This window comes from Poecilia reticulata, linkage group LG8 (assembly GCF_000633615.1).
Source record: "Poecilia reticulata strain Guanapo linkage group LG8, Guppy_female_1.0+MT, whole genome shotgun sequence".
NCBI lineage: Eukaryota > Metazoa > Chordata > Actinopteri > Cyprinodontiformes > Poeciliidae > Poecilia > Poecilia reticulata.
In genome coordinates this window covers 20,452,448-20,469,909 of record NC_024338.1, presented here as the reverse complement: position 1 = coordinate 20,469,909, position 17,462 = coordinate 20,452,448, and the positions used below count along the sequence as shown (strand labels likewise).

The window sequence follows — 17,462 nt, the reverse complement described above, 5'->3', positions numbered from 1 at the left end:
CTGATCAGAACCGGGCCAACCCAATCACTGAGGCTGATCAGAACCGATCCAAACACTGAGGCTGATCAGAACCGGGCCGACCCAAGCACTGAGGCTGATCAGAACCGGGCTGATCAGAACCGGGCCGACCCGCCATCCCTCTGCCTGTTCTCCTTTTGATTTGCTGTAATCCTGTAAGTGATTGAACTTCTGTGTCTAATTGATTTGATGCATTAAATCAATTTATTCAGTTCTGAGGATTGGAAACGTTCTGATTTATTGCTGCTGCTGTTTTCCCTCTGATGATCCAGTCAGGGCCGTTAAGTAAGAAATTAAATGTAACTCAGAACCTTTTTAACCAGCTTCATCTGCTAATTGTCACCATATGCAAATTTAATACCATAAAATGTTGTTTTAATATAAAAAATACTTTAAGAAGGGATCGTAAACAAAGTTCTTTAATAAAATGAAACTCAATAAAGCCTGAATATGTTTCTGGGGAAGCCTTTCAGATGCTTTGCTGCTATAATTTCATTGGATATCATTTTTTTTGCAGTTACAAATTCTCTTATTTCATATATTTTAAGAAATATTCTTCACTCTTCACTGCAGAATCACTGTGTATGTTCTGGCTTTTAGAACAGAACATTCATCTAAAGCCCAAAAAGCATAGAAAGTTAGAATATAATTTAAAAGCGTCTTTCTTTTGGTCTCCTTAGAAGCTAAAGGTTTCATAAATGTCAGATATTTCCGTTGGATGTTGATCCAGATGTGATCTCTCATGCATGGCGTTTGTCCTCTGCGTGTCTCTGCAGGTCTTCTGGGGATGGTGGCCCACATGATGTACACTCAGGTGTTCCAGATCACAGTCAGTCTGGGCCCTGAAGACTGGAGGCCCCACAGCTGGGACTACGGCTGGTCCTTCTGGTCAGTCGCTTCCACTTAAAACTTACTTTAATGCTCAACAAATGGAGAAAAAATTATTTTATGAATTGGAAAAAAAGGCTTACATATAAAAAACAATTCTTATTGTAGATTTTTGAATTAATTGGGGCATGCCATTAGCATTACATGGAAGGCACCTATTGTTCAACACCCAATAGAATGTCTCTTTATATCTTTATTTATTTTTCTTCCGTCTCCCTTAATGCGGCTCGTACCGCTGCGTGCCCACCAACAAAAATGGTATCAAAATGTGCAGCTCAATGCCGAGATGGGTGCTATTATTTTTATTGGGGATCGGAGTTACGATGGCAACATAAAATGCGAAAAACGAGCGAAATTTCCAACTGCCGAACCTTAGAGTGTAACTGACACCAATTGCCGCTTTTTTAGAGTGAGAAAATGAGTGAATTTTTGACCCCCAAAACAAGTTTGAAATCGCTCTCATGCCTACAAAAATTGCTCTATTGGTATGAAAGTTGATCATGACATTGATACACATGCCTGCTCCCGTAAAATGTTTTCAAAATTTCTCTAGGGCTGACTGTTTTCTGTCAAGGTGTTTCAGAGCGAAATCATGTGACAGGGTAACCACAGGCACTCAGCCATTCATTTTCAGACTTTTCTGAAAAATTTCAGAGCTCAGCGCACACCATCTTTCTCTCATCGCTGCTATTACTGTGAATGAGCTACAGATATGAATTGCGGTACTATTGGAGATGACAAATAGCCCTCTCATATGCTTCAAACGGATTTTGGATCGGCCTTACGGATCCTAAAAGGGAAGCATTTGTTCGGACTGCTTCTTTCATCAAAACTGACTGGGTGTCTCATAAAGATAGAAATCCTTCTCCACCTCTGTCTCACACACACGACAGTTAGCAGAGGCTTTCTCTATAAGCAACAGAATACAGAGAAAGGCAGAGCGGCTGGTTTGGAGTACAAAGTCTCTGCCGAACCAGTGCTAATGCACTGCCAGCGCAGCAAGGCATGCCCCGGTTAAATTTCTTCAGGAATTTTCTAGTTTACTAACTATTTAGGTAATATTTTGATCATTTGTGATATTCATGCAGTTGTAAGTCTTTGAAAAACCTACCAGTTTTTCAAAGACTGGTAGGTCCTTTATTATATGTCTTTGTTAGCATAGGACAAAAAAAATTTGGAGAGCTGACCTTGCCAAATGTGGCACAAAATATAGAAATAATAAATTCCTTCCTGTACATAATGTGCCAAATATTGCATCCCCAAAACAAGAACTTCTTATCTTCCTTTTTTATGTAATTGTCATTTTTTTCAAATTTTTTTATGTTCGGTATTTATCTTACTATATTTTCTATTAATATGAAAAAGTGAGAAAAAATTAAGCAACAAAAAGTGACAGTGAATTAAAAAAAATTGTTAAATACAAAATATGAAAAAAATGAGAAAAAAATTACAGAATAAAAAAGAAACTAATTAATAAAACAAAAGATTAGAAATAACTTATTTTATTATTCATTGTGACATGCATTAATATTTGTTTATAATTTTTTACAATTATGATTTAACATTAGCACTGCTATTCAAATTTCCATTTTATTTCCATCAACACATCAGCAGTGATGAGAACATTTAAACCAGAAAAAACAAAGTACAGAACAGCAGAGACATCAGAGAAATCAACCCTGACCAACAACCAGAGAGAACAGAGGAAGGCTAGTTGGGTTTGCAGAGTTCTGCCGAGGCTCCGAACCAACCAACTGTAACTCCAGCCAGCAGCGGCTCAGTGAATCTGGTCTGGACTCTGTGGATCAGAGTCATGGATTCAGAAATGCTGTAGAAGGACAGAAGACCTGCTCTGTGGTCCAGGTACACTCCGACTCTGGAGGAAACTGGACCTGAGACGTCAGTCCAGATGTTGTTGTGACCAAATTTAGAACTGGAACAATCTAAAGCCCACGATAAGTCATTACCTCCAAATCCACATTTCTTCCTCTGCTCTGCTGTGCTGATGTTCTTGTATGCAACGGCCACAGAAACTATTCCTTTCCACTCCACCTCCCAGTAACAACGTCCAGTCAGTCTCTCTCTGCTCAGAACCTGAGAATATTTAGTGAATCTGTCTGGGTGACTGGAAGAAGACTGAGGTTGCTTTATAAGTGTCACCTTCCTGTTTCCCTCTGATAGCACCAGATATCTGTATGCTGTGTTTGGATCCAGTGTGATTTCACATGAATATCTTAAGAATCCAGCTCTGCTCTTTGGTTCTGGTTCTGGCAGTAGAACATCCACCCCAGTGACCATCAGTGAGATGTTTGTCCATGAGTCTCTCAGGACGTCCTGTAGTTTGTCTCTGAGCTCTGACACAGCTGCTGTCACGTCCTCAAAGTGTCTCAGAGGACGGATGTTGATGCTGGATGGACCTTTAGACTCCCTGGGTGACAGTGAGGGGTAGTTGAGGAGAAACTGGTTGTGATCYTCTGTGTGTGAGAGCTGCTCCAGCTCAGCGTCTTTCCTCTTCAGCTCACTGATCTCCTGCTCCAGCTTCTCCTGAACATCTTTGACTCGACTCACTTCAGTTTCCTGCTGGGATCTGATCTGCTGCTTCACATAAAAACTTCCTTTCTGGAGGAGACGGATCAGCTCAGTGAAGATCTTCTCACTGTCCTCCACCGTTTTATCAGCAGAGTGGCTGATGGCCTCCACCTCCTGATGAAGCAGCTTCACATCTTTCTCTCTGTCCTGGATTCTCTGCTGGATGTTTCCTCGTCTCTCCTCCAGCTCTCTCTGCTTCTCAGTCCTTTCGGCTGCAGCTGACACTGTGTCATGGCCTTTATGTTCATCTATTAAACAGAAACTACAGATACATTTCTGATCGGTGCGGCAGAACATCTTCATCACCTCATCATGCTGAGAGCAGATGTTCTCCTGCAGGTTGTTGGACGGCTCCACCAGCTTGTGATTCTTCAGTCCAGGGACATCAAGGTGAGGTTGGAGGTGATTCTCACAGTAGGAAACCAAACAGACTAAACAGGACTTGATGGCTTTCAGTTTCCTCCCAGTGCAGATTTCACAGGCCACGTCTTCAGGTCCAGCATAGCAGTGGTCAGCAGGAGCAGCTTGGAGTCCAGTCTTCTTCATCTGCTCCACTAAAGCTGCTAGCATGGTGCTCCTCTTTAGCACAGGCCTGGGTGTGAACGTCTCCCTGCACTGAGGGCAGCTGTGGATTCCCTTCTGATCCTCTGTATCCCAGTGGTCTGTAATACAGTTCATACAGTAGCTGTGTCCACAGGGAATCGTCACCGGATCCTTCAGTAGATCCAAACAGATCGAACAGGAGAAAGTTTCTCTGTCCAGCTGATTCTGCTCCATTTCTGCTCTCAGACACAGCGACTGTGATTTTCACTTCCTGAGAGAAACAGGGTTGAGCTCTGATCTGTAAATCAGGTGTCAATACAGAGAGGCTGCAGCCAATCAGTTTTCACCTTCAGCAGGTGTTGGTTCCTCCCAGCTTCAAGGTGTGTTTGAGCAGGAAGAAGAGGGAGAAATATCAGGGTTAAGAAAGGTCTGGAAGATGACTAACCAAATGAACGGCGTAAGTCAGGCCACGTTTATCTGTGTATCAGGTTTCAGCAACAAGGCAGTTCAAAGTACTTCACATCATAAAAACACACAGTCATAAATTATGAAACGAGCAATAAACATGGCAGTTTATCAAATGCCATCAAGCAAATACACATTGATTATGTTGATCAATGTCCTACTACTAATCAAAAGCAGCTTTTGGGGGGTTTTAGCCTTGATTTAAAGGAACTCAGTGTTTCGGCTGTTTTGTAGAAGTTTGTTCCAGATTAGAGAAGCATAAAAACTGAATCCTGGGGATCCAGAGGACCTGAGTGGTCTTTCAGGCTGATAAGACATCCAAACCTGAAGGCGTGCAGGTTAGCAGGCGGTGGCGTTCAGCTCCCAGGTGAGTGACAGGGCCGCTGTCTCAGATAATCATCCAGTCGGACCTTCACAGCTCTCTGCTCATTGGTAAAACCAAGCAGCAGCTCAAACAAATCACCCGTCAAACAAGGACAGGGAGAACAACCTCATCTGCTTGATACTCTCCTCCCATAAACCTTTGACCTCACATGCCGTGCGTTTCTGACGACATGCAGTCGGGTTTTATTAAGCTGATATTTAGTGCCAGGAAGCATCAGTCCCTCATTCTGCTCAGAAACCTTCAGGCCGAAATGTCCTGATGCCGATGTTGCTCATCTGCTGCATTAGAACCACTTTAAAAGTATTACATCAATTATTAATATGATAAAAAGATTCATATAAATTTTTCAGATTTTATCCCATTCAGTCTTTCCAGCCCCGGACCATCACACTACCACCACCGTGTTCTGGTACTACGTCCCACCAGATGTAACGTGACTCCTGAGATCATCAAGATGTTTCCTTTACTCGATGTTATGGAAACACAGCTGGCAGGAACTGCTGAGGTTTAGATGTTTTTCTGTTTTTTCCTCTGATCCTCTCCATGAGTCAACTCTTGGACTCATTTTGGTCGGTCTTCCTCTCCTGGGAAGGTTCTCCACTCATCTTTTCTCCATGTGTGGATCATGGTTCTCTCTTGGTTCTCTGGAGTCCCAGCCCAGTAAAAACAGCTCCTTGTTCTCTGTTTTGCTTCATACAGCGGGTCTGTGAATCTGTCTGTGTGACTGTTAACCCAATCGCTAATGTTTGGCTGTGACATAATGGAACACGCCAGATCGATGGCGTTTACCGGAAACTATGTGTGCTTTAATCAGACATCGCTCACTGCCCAGAGAGAAGTGACGAGCCTAACAAACTTCTTTCCCAGCAATAAAATGTCTGACGATCCTCTTGTTGGTCAACATTTGGAGGCGTGGCCAACATGGGCTGAACTGTTTGGTTCACTTCATCTGCTGCCGTTGCTAATCCACAACTCTGCAATTCTAAAACCGCACAGAAAATTGACAACTCCTTCTTCCTCAACCAGCTAAAATTTAGCTCAATGGGAGAAATCCCAGACAGAGCACTGAAGGCAGATGAAAATCTAATTGTATATGAAGGTGATGGCCAGACTACTGGAGTCCCAGAAAAAATGTCTCAGCAACCTTTTCCAGACTGATGTAAATGACTTCCTTGAATTTCTTAGATCAGAGATCAACATGTTGCTTTTTGAGATCTTTTCGCCTACTTCATGATGTCAGGCAGGTTCTGCTTCAGTAAATCCTCGAGTCTACAGGTCAGGCAGGATCAGACAGCAGGTGTTGCTTGGGAAATTGAACCTTGGTAGGTAATCACAGTTTGTTTGTTAGCCAACTCTCACTTTGACTGATTTTCTCTGCGTCTCCAACCAGCATGGCGTGGGGCTCCTTCACCTGCTGCATGGCCGCCTCCGTCACCACCCTCAACTCCTACACCAAGACCGTCATCGAGTTCCGACACAAACGCAAGCTGTTCGAGCAGGGCCTGCGCGAGGAGCAGAGCTACCTGGACCAGGAGGCCTTCCACTACTTCCGGGACCGCTCCCTGCAGTCCGTCTCCGGCTCCGTGGAGGTCTACCCCGGCCACCCCAGGGCCGGTCTCATCGGGCCTGGCCCGGCTCCGGCTCATGGGAAAATGAGGGGAACGTCGGCTTCCGTAGACCTGGGGGAGAACACAGACTCTCTGGGGGAGGAGCAGTGCTGAGGCCTGGGGGCTCCGGACCGTTTTCCTCAGCAGACCCAGCTCAGCAGCAGAACTGGACCAGAGATAAAATGGAACCGTACGGATTAAACGTGACAGATGCTGTTTGTTTTTGTCAAAATAAATGATGTCAGTCTAACATGTGAGCGACTGATTGAAGTCCGTCGCACGTCTGTGTGAAGAGTCGACGTTGTCTGTCCGGTGTCCAACGGTTTTCAGTATTTTAAGACGTTAGCAGTTGAGTTGGTTTAAATCTGGATGATCAGAATCTGCTGTAGCAGGAAGTTAATGGATATAAAAAAATGCCAAAAAGCAGAACAGCAGCAGAGAAAATTCAGAAAAGTTTTAAATGTCGCTGAAACGGCTACATCTCAGGAAAAGATGGTTGCCATGGTGATTCCCACCTTTTCTGGGCAATGCAGTTAAACCTTTACAATATAACATATGTTAGCTTTGATTTATTAACCTTATTAAGAAATTGGAAAGTATTTTACTGCTGAGTCACTGGTTGCCGTGATAAAAAGCAGCAACTTCAAGAAAATAATCTGATGAGATTATCTGATGAATTTAGATTTAAATTAAGTAATCCGATAGAGAAAACAGAAGGATGCCGCTGTGTGTCTCCGCCGGAGGAAACTGCTTGAGTTGTGTAATGCTTTGGTGGATTGTAAACAGCAGGGATTAAATTGGCTGAGAATCGCCGTGGTAACCGGGGGTTTTGGGGTCAATGTTAATCCAAACACAAGTTGCAAAGCCCTGAGCCGCCTGGCTGCAAACTGCCGGTTTGTGCCGGATCTTAATGTTCTCTGATGTAAAACGAGCAGAAAACATTTTAACTCTTTGTGTTTTCTCTCTCGTTGTCCAGCTGAGTTCCAGTAAAGTTTCTAACTGCAGACTGAAAGGACTGCGAAGAAAAACCCTTTCAAGAGTTTGGGGATTTTTGTATGATGTCGACGTTTTTAGGTTTTTAGTCTAGTGGTTATGTATTAAAGCAACAGCCTGTTAACGTAACACTGAGCTTAGCGAGGGGCTGCTCTGAGGTCTGAAGTCCTCAGATGGAAATTAATCTTGAATTTCATTCAGAAATCAAAGTTCAAGAGTCTGGAAGACGAGTTGAAATGTGTGTAAGTTTTTATAGAGCTAAATTGGGTCCGTAAAGTTCGCTCAAATATTTTCTTAGAGAGAAAATCAATTTTGAAACTGAAGCCAAAGTTTTGAAACTGAAAACAAATGGAATAAAAAAAAATTTTTTGAAACTGAAAAAGTTTGGAAAAAAGAATTTTAACTGAAAAAAAAACAACTTATTTTCAGATTTATGTTTTTTTTTCTAGCAAATATTCGACTTATCAAACTCAGGAATTTTCTTATTTTTTCTCAAAAAATTCTGAGATTCATTTAAAAATTTTTGTTTTTTTCTAGCAAATTTTAAACTTTTCAAACTCAGAAATTTCTGTTTTTTTAAAGAACATTTCTAGTTTTTTTTTAAACGTTTCAAATTCATTCATGTCACATTTTTTGGCAGAAATGTATTCTCTTTTTCCTACCGACAGTGGGCCTGATATGCTGTTGTGCATTTGAACCATTTTTATAGAAAGCGCGTCACGTCGTGGGCGTAATGACCACCAGGCACGTATTCTAGACACGATGCTCTTGTGCAGCGACGACACAAACCTGTTGTTTGTTGCCAAATGAGGGACGGCTCGTTCAGTCCTTGGAGAAAGCATTAGAGTCCTGTCTGAGCCTAATGGGGCCTGATGATGGCAATGCTTCATCTCAAGGTGGAACTGCAGATTTCAGTCAGCAGCACAAACAAACTGACTGACTGTGTGACCTTCTCCTTTGATGATGACGCCGCAGTTGTTAGCAGCATAAACATGCCGCAGGTTAGAAACACAAAAAATCAACAGGCCGTCTGAAGGAGGAACAGGAGTGAAAGTGTCTGCATTTCCACCACGAGGCGAGTAAATCAAACACTTTATTTCCAGATGGTAACAGTCAGCGGCTTGTTTTTGCCTCCTGAAATGAACCAGGCTGAACTCTGTTCTGTTTGGGCGTCTCAGTTTGTTTCTGTTCATGTTAACAGCTGCTTTTTTCTCACAATTATTTCAACTTAAATACAAAAATTAGTACAGAATTAAATATTTTTTATTGAGTTAAACACAAAATAAGCTGAATTTTCAATTAAAAACTCCTTTTTGTTGCTAAATTGTTAAATAAATAGACATATAAGCCCAACAACAAAGATATTTATTATTTTTAAACTGTTATTTAGGTAATTTAACCATCAGATTGGAGCAAAGTTCATCTTTCCAGAATTTCAGGAAGCACTGATTATAAATGGAGCTTCTTTAGAAATGTGGACTGTGAACGCTGACATTAGCCTTATCTGCTATATGTTTAGCACTGGGATGCTATTTTAGGCTGAATAGCTTAAAGTACACCTTTAACACAAGAATAGTATTTTCCAGGGTCCAATAAAGTCAGTTTAGAAGCAGAAATTAATCCAAACCGGGCCAAAACAGGCGACTTCTTCCATCCGTTGTAAGCGGATGCCGCTTGTGCGTCAGATTTATGGGTATACTGGAAACACACCACAAAGGTTCCGGCTCCAAAAGTTGGTATTAAAACTAACAAAAAAAATAAATAATTGTCTTACTTTTAAATCCATATTACTAACAAATATAAATCAGTGCATTAAGGTCCATGCCCTAATAAAAATTTATTTAATTTGAGGATCTCATCTATGTAAAAAAGTAACAACTTTCCTTTGAAAAATCATAAATTAAGTGCAGTAACCATATTGTTTGGTTCAGTTTCACTCGGACCTGATTCACTGATCTGTAGAATCAATAAATTACTTAAATTTAACCTGTTTGACAACATGAAGTTTTCTCATTCACATCATGTCTCGATCTAAAGAACAGATGAGAAACGCAGTAATTGATTTATTTATTCATATTTTTATTAATTTTATTTAACCAGTTAGTTGAACAAATTCTCATTTTCAACAACGACCTGTTCAGAAAACAGACTGAAAAGGGTCATAAATCTATAAAAATTACCACTAAAAGACTTTCAAATCACAGAAAACAACATTTTATTCACAACAGAACATAAACAGCATCACAAATGTTGGTTCAACCTGGTTCTTCCTGCAGTGTTTCAGTTTCTAATATACGGGTTTACTGCTGCTTAAGTAAGCCAACAAAAACACACTAATTATAATCATATAGTAATAGTTAATCAGCCGATAACTTTACGCTATGATAGAAATATTTGTGTTTTAGCCACAGACAGACATTGGATTCAGCTGCAGTAATTATCCCAGCGTGCTCCTGCAGTCAGGCAGCATGTTGATCATTAAAGGTGGGACCTTTTACAAGGTTGCTCCTTACCAAGCATAAAACACCAGGGATCTGCCTCCCCATACATCAGCTCACACTGGAGCTCCAGCCTTCAGAAGCTCTGGACTGGCTGTGATTTGTGTCCTTCTGGTCTGCCGTTTGTTCGTTTTTTGCTTTTTCATGCATGTTTGTTCCCGGATTACGCAGCAGGCCGTCCATAAATATAACCTGAGCAAATGAAACATGTCAGAGCAGCCAGATAAAATCAGAGGCTGTTTGTAAAGTTACACAGTAAAAAATTAACAGCTATATTTTGGGTTTTTTAGCAAGTCATAGAAAAGAAATGTGGGCATTAATTTTTCAAAGTTATATTTTCACCATTTTATTCAAACATTTATAAATGTCAGCATTCCACACTAAAAATTTAATTCACAAGCTAAATATTTAGTTTACAAGCTACGTATTTAGCTTTCAACTCAAATATTTAGATAGGACGGAAAACATTTAGTTTGGTGATTAAATAATTAGTTTGGAACAAAATATTTAGTTAGCAAAATAAATAATTAGCTTGAAAACTGAATATCTAGCTTTAAAAGTAAATATTTAATTTACAAGTTAAATATTTCCCAACTAAATATTTACTTTTCAAACTAAATTCTGGTTTCAAATTAAATATTTATTTTCTGGGTTAATATTTACTAGCTACTCATTTGTCAAACTAAATATCTCGCTTACTCACTAAATATTTAATTTGAAAGCTAAATATGTAGTTTGCAAAATAAATATTTAGCTTGTGAATTAAATATTTACTCTGACATTTATAAATGTAAGAACAAGGTGGTGAAAATATGTCTGAAAAGTTATTTTTCCTCCGACAGGCTAAATAAACCAAATATTGCCGTTTCTTTTTTACAGTGCAACGCGCTGGTTTCTCCCTCCCAGTGTGGATCTTCAGAAGAACGCCTTCTTTAAAGATAAACAAGGTTAACAACAAGCAGTGATGAAACCCGGCGCTGGCTCTGGACGCGCAGAGACGAGAGATTCTGGCTTTAACTGGACCGTTGCTTCGGGTTGCATCAGAACGCGACTCTTTGATGGTCTGACTGTTGTATTATTTAAACTGATGAAAGGGGGAAAAGGGCACAAACATTATGAATGGAGATGTATTAAATATAGTCAACATCTAAAGATGGAAAAGAGTTCCCCCTCTAGAGGAGCAGAAGAGATTTTTGAAGCTTCAGAGACGAACTCGGGTTGGTAGAAGATCAGAGTTTTCTAAGTCTGAGAAAAAGAAATGAGCGTTAAAAGCAAATTCATGTCCTGCTGAAATAACCTTGGAGGAAAAGACGTCTTCATGTCCGAGACTCGGGTTTCTGCAGAGTTCATGTGAAAGGTTACATCCAGAATCGCCCCAGCAGAGATTAATCTTGTGATTTATTCATTTAATTTCTTGGAGATGCAAAAATTTAAACTGTTTGTGTTGCTTTCAATTATGAAAGCTGATCGTTTGTCAAGCTAGTTGTAGCTTCTGCACTGACAAAATAATAAAATAAAAAAGCAACAATCAATCCTACTAAGAAAGATGTGATTAGTTTTGCCTCAAAGTTGATAAAATAAGCACAGATAAAATGTCAACTCAATCATCTTAAAAGGTTTTATTTTCCTTTGATTTAAAAACCAAACTGGGAAGCTTTAGGAGTTTGCTTCTTTTAAAACATTTACAGTAAATTTAATCAAAATTTAATCAACTGCTCCATGTTTTCCTGTTTATATCAACCAAACAACTGACAGCGAATAACAGGTTGGAAAACAACAAGTTTGTGAGGCGGATACAGCAAATCAAGTCAAGCCTCAGATCTCTGTAGCTGCTCACATGGAGAAGCAGAAATGTTTTGATCATGTGAGTAAAATGAAAATATGGAAAGTCAAAATTCTGAGAAAAACTGTAGAATTCTGCACTGAGCTTAATGTCAGAATTCTGAGTTTGGATTTAGATTATTTCTTTTGGTAAATTAACATTACAAAAGACAAAACAACAAAATATTATTTTACAAGCCAATAATTTACCAAAAATGAGTGGAGTGAAGCCAAGACTTATGCTTGCATAGCATATCCTACATCAGTTTAAAGTTGTAATACTGACAAATGTAGGCAAAATTCTGAGTTTGAAATCAAAATGCGGAGGAGAAAAAAGTCAGAATTTTGTAATAAAGGTCAGAATTCTGAAGTTAAAGTCAGAAAGAAAAAATTCAGATAAAACTCATAATTTTCATGGCTCTAATCGTTTTATATGACCGAGTTGCTTCCCTGATGTTTACCACCTGCGGGACCGTTTCATTTGGAGCCGCCGCCTCCAGCATGGCGGAGCTGGTCTGGAGGCGAGTCTGGATGTGGCTGCCGGTGAGGCCTGACATTTCAGGCGGACATCAGTCACCTGCTGGCGGTAAAGCTCCCTCGGCGCTCCGCCTTTCACCGGAGCGCTGACAAAGCGCAGCGAGCGGAGGAAGCTGCAACAGCTGGCGGACAGATATTACACTGATCCTTTCCAACCCCCAGAGGGAAGAGACTGCTGGAGGGGGGAGGACCAGGATGCAGCGCGGCTGAAGGATGTGATGAGTTCAGGAATAAACAGAAAATATACTTTAAATGACAGATGCTGATCTCCCGGAAGAAGTTCACTTACAGCAAATAAATGTTTCAGCGGCGGCGACAGAGGAACAGAAAGAGGATTTACTGACACCTGGCGGTCAATTTATCACACTACAACCTGGAAAACCAACAATTAAGCATCCGGCACAGTCATCCATCCATCCATCCATCCATCCATCCATCCATCCATCCATCCATCCATCCATCCATCCATCCATCCATCCATCCATTTGTCCATGGAGTGAAAGGGTTTTACACTCTGATCAGGTCCCCAGTTTATCACATCTACAAAATGAAAACAAAATAAAATTTGTTGGTTTCCGGCTGCACAGTGGCGCAGTTGGTAGAGCTGTTGCATTGCAGCAAGAAGGTTCTGGGTTCGATTCCCGGTCTTTCTGCATGGAGTCTCCATGTTCTCCCTGTGCATGGTGGGTTTTCTCCGGGTACTCCGGTTTCCTCCCACAGTCCATAAACATGACTGTCAGGTTAATTGGTTTCTCCAAATTGCCCCTAGGTGAGAGTGTGTGTGTGCATGGTTGTGTGTCCTGTGTGTCTCTGTGTTGCCCTGCGACAGACTGGCGACCTGTCCAGGGTGACCCCACCTCCCAGAACGTTAGCTGGAGAGGCACCAGCAACCCTCCCGACCCACTAAGGGACAAGGGTGTAAAGAAAAAGGATGGATGGATGGTTTCCCTTTTTCTTTGAATCCAAATTTAATTTCCAGTTGGACATTTTAATTTTATTTTACAAGTAGAACATAAAAATAGATAGTTAATAAAAAACATCAACACCTCAGTAACCTTTTCAGAAAACAGTTTCACTTTTACTAATTCATTGTGAAATTTTCCACCAGTTTCCAGAACAAAAACAGAAGAAAGTTCCTCAGTTTCTTCATGCTGAATTTACTCGGCTGTAAAACGTTTAAAGACTTTCTTACATCTGAAACCTAATTCAGAATAACCAGGTCACATTTTATAGTTAGGACCAATAAGCATTGTTTTCGGCTGCACAGTGGCGCAGTGGGTAGAGCTGTTGCCTTGCAGCAAGAAGGTTCTGGGTTCGATTCCCGGCCCCGGTCTTTCTGCATGGAGTCTCCATGTTCTCCCTGTGCATGTGTGGGTTTTCTCCGGTTTCCTCCCACACAACAAAAACATGACTGTCAGGTTAATTGGTTTCTCCAAATTGTCCCTAGGTGTGTGTGTGTGTGTGCATGGTTGTGTGTCTTGTGTGTCTCTGTGTTGCCCTGCGACAGACTGGCGACCTGTCCAGGTGACCCCGCCTCTCGCCCGGAACGTTAGCTGGAGAGGTACCAGCAACCCTCCCGACCCCAATAAGGGACAAGGGTGTAAAGGAAATGGATGGATGGATGTATTGTTTTCACTCGCCTGCCTTCACTCATATATAAGAACTTGAGATGGAGGTTCGCATCATGATTCCTAAACTTTTCAACCACAACTGTTTCACTGTTTCACCGTTTTCCAAAAGGTGTAGAAGTGCCTTCATGGGAATTATTGATCATTCTCTTAAAAGCGCATCTGTGAGGTCAGACGTTGGATGAGAATACGTATCTCACAGTCCATGTTGTAATTCACCCCAGATGTTTTATTGGGTTAAGATAAGGACTCTGCATTTCTTCTAAACCAAACTCACTGGAGTGTTTAGCAAAGAGGAAACTTTAGGACTGCACTTACAGAACAGGTACCATGCTGAAGTTCGCCTGCAAGCGTTTGCAGAAGCATTTTGGGTTGGATTTTAAACACGAAGTGACTGGAACACCTGAATTTAGTGATTTGGGTGAAGACTGAGAGCATTTACAGACGGCAGGGTTTCATGTCTGCTTGAAACACTTCAAGCAAATTATTTGACATTATCTTTCTGCTGACCTCATCTTATCCTATTATGGCTAGGTCTGCCTTGCTAAGCAAGCAGGATTTGAATATTTACTGCAGTTTTATTTCACCTGATGTTATGATGCAGGAAGCAAACAGATATATTCTTCCTTCAACCTTCCTTTAACACAAAATGATGATTTCATTCAGGAGATAAAGGTGTCCAAACTTACCAGAGTATAAAAGCAACAAACCGTCACACTGACAGTCAAACACGGTGGTGGCAGTATGATGGCTTCAGGGTGTTTTGTTTCGTCAGGTTCTGGTCAACTGGACGTAATTGACAGAATCATGAATTTTGCTCTCCATCAGAAAATTCAGTCTAAATCAAAGATAGAATGTGTTAATTTTTCTGACTTCTTACAGAAGATAGCTGTGCTACAGTGCTAGTGCTAGCTTGTGAATAAGATAACAATAAGCAGCGATTTAGATACTATATTCTGTTTATCTTTGTCCTTTCTGGGTCACTACTACCAGTTTAGATGGAGCTTCTGTACATCTTGTAAACATTCATACTTAATGTTGACATATTCTTGCTTTTCTAACTTCCATTTGCAGCTAGATATGCTGTGTGGCAAAACTACCTCCATAAAAAACATTTGCCCCTTGCAGATTATTTAGTTTTTGCTATTTTGTTACTGTTAATTGTTTCAGATCAGTTTCGTTTTGGTTCGAATTCAGTTGCCACACCCAGGCCAGATTATGGGCTCACCTATAGAAACAAATCACTTAATCAGAACCTGTCTGACAGCATGAAGTAGGCTATAAGAAATGAAAATCGTTGCCTAATCTGAAGTAATTTATGAATAGACCAGTGGTTCGGTGAGTCGGTCTCAGGGGTTCGGCGGAGCCTCTGCCGCGGAGGTAAAGACACACTTGTGTAAAGTCAGAGCTGCGGAGGAGCCCTGATTGAAGGAGTCCCACTCAGCATGGATTTGAGCTTGTGTCCTTCAGCAAAACTCACCGTTTTTAGCAAATTCTATAGTCTAAATCTGCTCCTTAGTCGCATCTTTTCGGGGTTGCTACTGCCTCTAGTGGCGTGGGGGTGGTAACACAGCTAATATGATTAGATTACTAAATCAAAATACCGCAAAGTATTTTGTGTTTCGGCGGGGGGGAATAAGAAGGGTTCGGTGAATGCGCATATGAAACTGGGGGGTTCGGTACCTCAAAAAAGGTTAAGAACCACCGGAATAGACAGTCATTGCTAACTACTGAGATGGTATTTATCTATAGGGGGTAAGTCCTTTATCACACAGTGGTTGGTTTGGACCTTTTTCTCCTTTACGAAATTAAATTATTTCAAACAAATCAATTTTGTTGATCAAATATATTTAGAGGGATATGATTAAACCACCTCCTATCTTTAGGAATGTTACAGCTCTGCTAGCATTTTGTTAGCATGTTGGTAACGGTTTTTAACGGTGACCACGAGAGGGAGCTCTAACCCGCCGTCTCCAAAACTCTTCACTACCAAAGAAATGTTAAACTAAAATGTCAACTCCAACCAGCCCATTACAGTTGGGTGCTTCATTTATTTAGTCACCTTTTTTTTAATATAAATTTGTTTACGGAAGCTGTCTGACCAGCTCCTTGTCCAGCTCAGTTTCTGGGTCTGGCGGTTCCACCATCTTATTCTTCGGTCTAACGGCCGCGGTCAGGCGCTCCTTCTGGACCCTCTGCTGCCTCTGTCTCCCCAGCATCGCCACGACCTCCTTCTTCTGGTCGGCCATGGCCTGGTACAGCCGCCGCTCGTCCTCTCTCTGCCATTCACGGCACACGGTGCGCGGGACCGGATCGTCAACATTGGAGGTTCTGCAACGCTGCGGACGCGCCACCGGTAGCCGTTGGCGGATGTCTGCCGACGCTAACCGGGATTCCGGCGGCGGAAGAAGGGCTATGGATTTCCAGAGCTGCCGGGCGTGGGACCCATCCTCCGAGGAAGAGCCTTCAAATACGATGAAAAGGTCATCAGCTTGTCCGTCTTGCGTGCTTTTTTGTGCCATTTTACTTCACCAAGATTTGTTTCCAGGACACGTCCAAAACTTCTCAGTTGTTTACATTAGTCACCATGGAAACGAGCCCCCCGTACACACGGAGAGTAGTGGTTGTCAAAATAAAAGTCGATGAAGAATAATGCAGGAATTTTGGCATGTTGTATGGAAGTCTGATATTTATGACTTCCTGTCTACAAAGCCGATGAAGAATAGTGGAATAAATTTGATATGACTGGATTATTTGTATTAATATTACAAATATCTATATTATTGTAAATGATTAGGGACACTAAAATGGACTTTAATCTTAGAATTCAGATTTTTTTTTTCTCTCAAAATTCCAATTTTAATCTTGAAATTTAGATCAGTGTAAAATTCACAATTATATATTTTAAATATAAATTCATAAATTCTTGAAAGTTAAAATTTGGATGATAAATTCCATATTTATCACTTTCTATCCTAAGGAAATTAGGTTCTGGTTGACAAAATTAAAAAAGTAAAAATTGAAGCAGCAGGTGTACTATCTTATAAAAACTGTTGTAAACCACCTCACCTATGAAAATAAGTCCAAATAATTTAAACTTTAAACATCAGATTAGAACCTTCATGTCAGATTACTTTGAAGCATAAGTAATAAAAATATAATTGTTGTTCCAGAAGAGTTCATTTTACAGATTCTAAACTTATTTTACCTGAACATGGATGCATCGGTCCAGTCTAGGGTTACAATTTGGATTTTTCATTAAAGTTTAGTTTGTGACTTTTTGTTTGTGCAACTCAGTTTTAATTAGTTTTTTAAACTATATTTGTTAGATTTTATTAGTTTTTTTATTAGTTATAGCTTTGGTTAATTTTTAGGTGCAGAATTCAAAAAGGTCTAAGTGTAGTAATTATATTTACATCATTTGGGTGATGTCAGTATTTGATGCAGAAAGTGATATTTAGCATTTTAGAAAGAATTAGGAAAGTTACAG

At 40.7% G+C, this 17,462-nt stretch overlaps 3 protein-coding genes across 3 annotated transcripts in view; 1 reads left to right on the top strand and 2 right to left on the bottom strand.

The window, feature by feature from the left end:
* gsg1l (gsg1-like) overlaps nt 1–6,752 on the top strand; it is an 18,128-nt gene extending 11,376 nt beyond the window's left edge. The window contains exons 4-5 of the mRNA XM_008416554.2: nt 795–906; nt 6,279–6,752. Of these exons, the coding sequence (XP_008414776.1) occupies nt 795–906; nt 6,279–6,609 (443 nt within the window). The 3' untranslated portion in view covers nt 6,610–6,752. The remainder of the gene's footprint in view (nt 1–794; nt 907–6,278) is intronic.
* LOC103469063 (tripartite motif-containing protein 16-like) lies at nt 2,431–6,280 on the bottom strand. The gene has a single exon (XM_008416553.2). It carries the CDS (start codon nt 4,270–4,272, stop codon nt 2,617–2,619), a length of 1,656 nt encoding a protein of 551 aa, XP_008414775.1. The 5' UTR covers nt 4,273–6,280; the 3' UTR covers nt 2,431–2,616.
* A 9,233-nt stretch (nt 6,753–15,985) lies between the features above and the next one.
* On the bottom strand, nt 15,986–16,592 carry hoatz (HOATZ cilia and flagella associated protein). The gene has a single exon (XM_008416552.1). It carries the CDS (start codon nt 16,492–16,494, stop codon nt 16,057–16,059), a length of 438 nt encoding a protein of 145 aa, XP_008414774.1. The 5' UTR covers nt 16,495–16,592; the 3' UTR covers nt 15,986–16,056.
* Between the last annotated feature and the right edge of the window lie 870 nt (nt 16,593–17,462).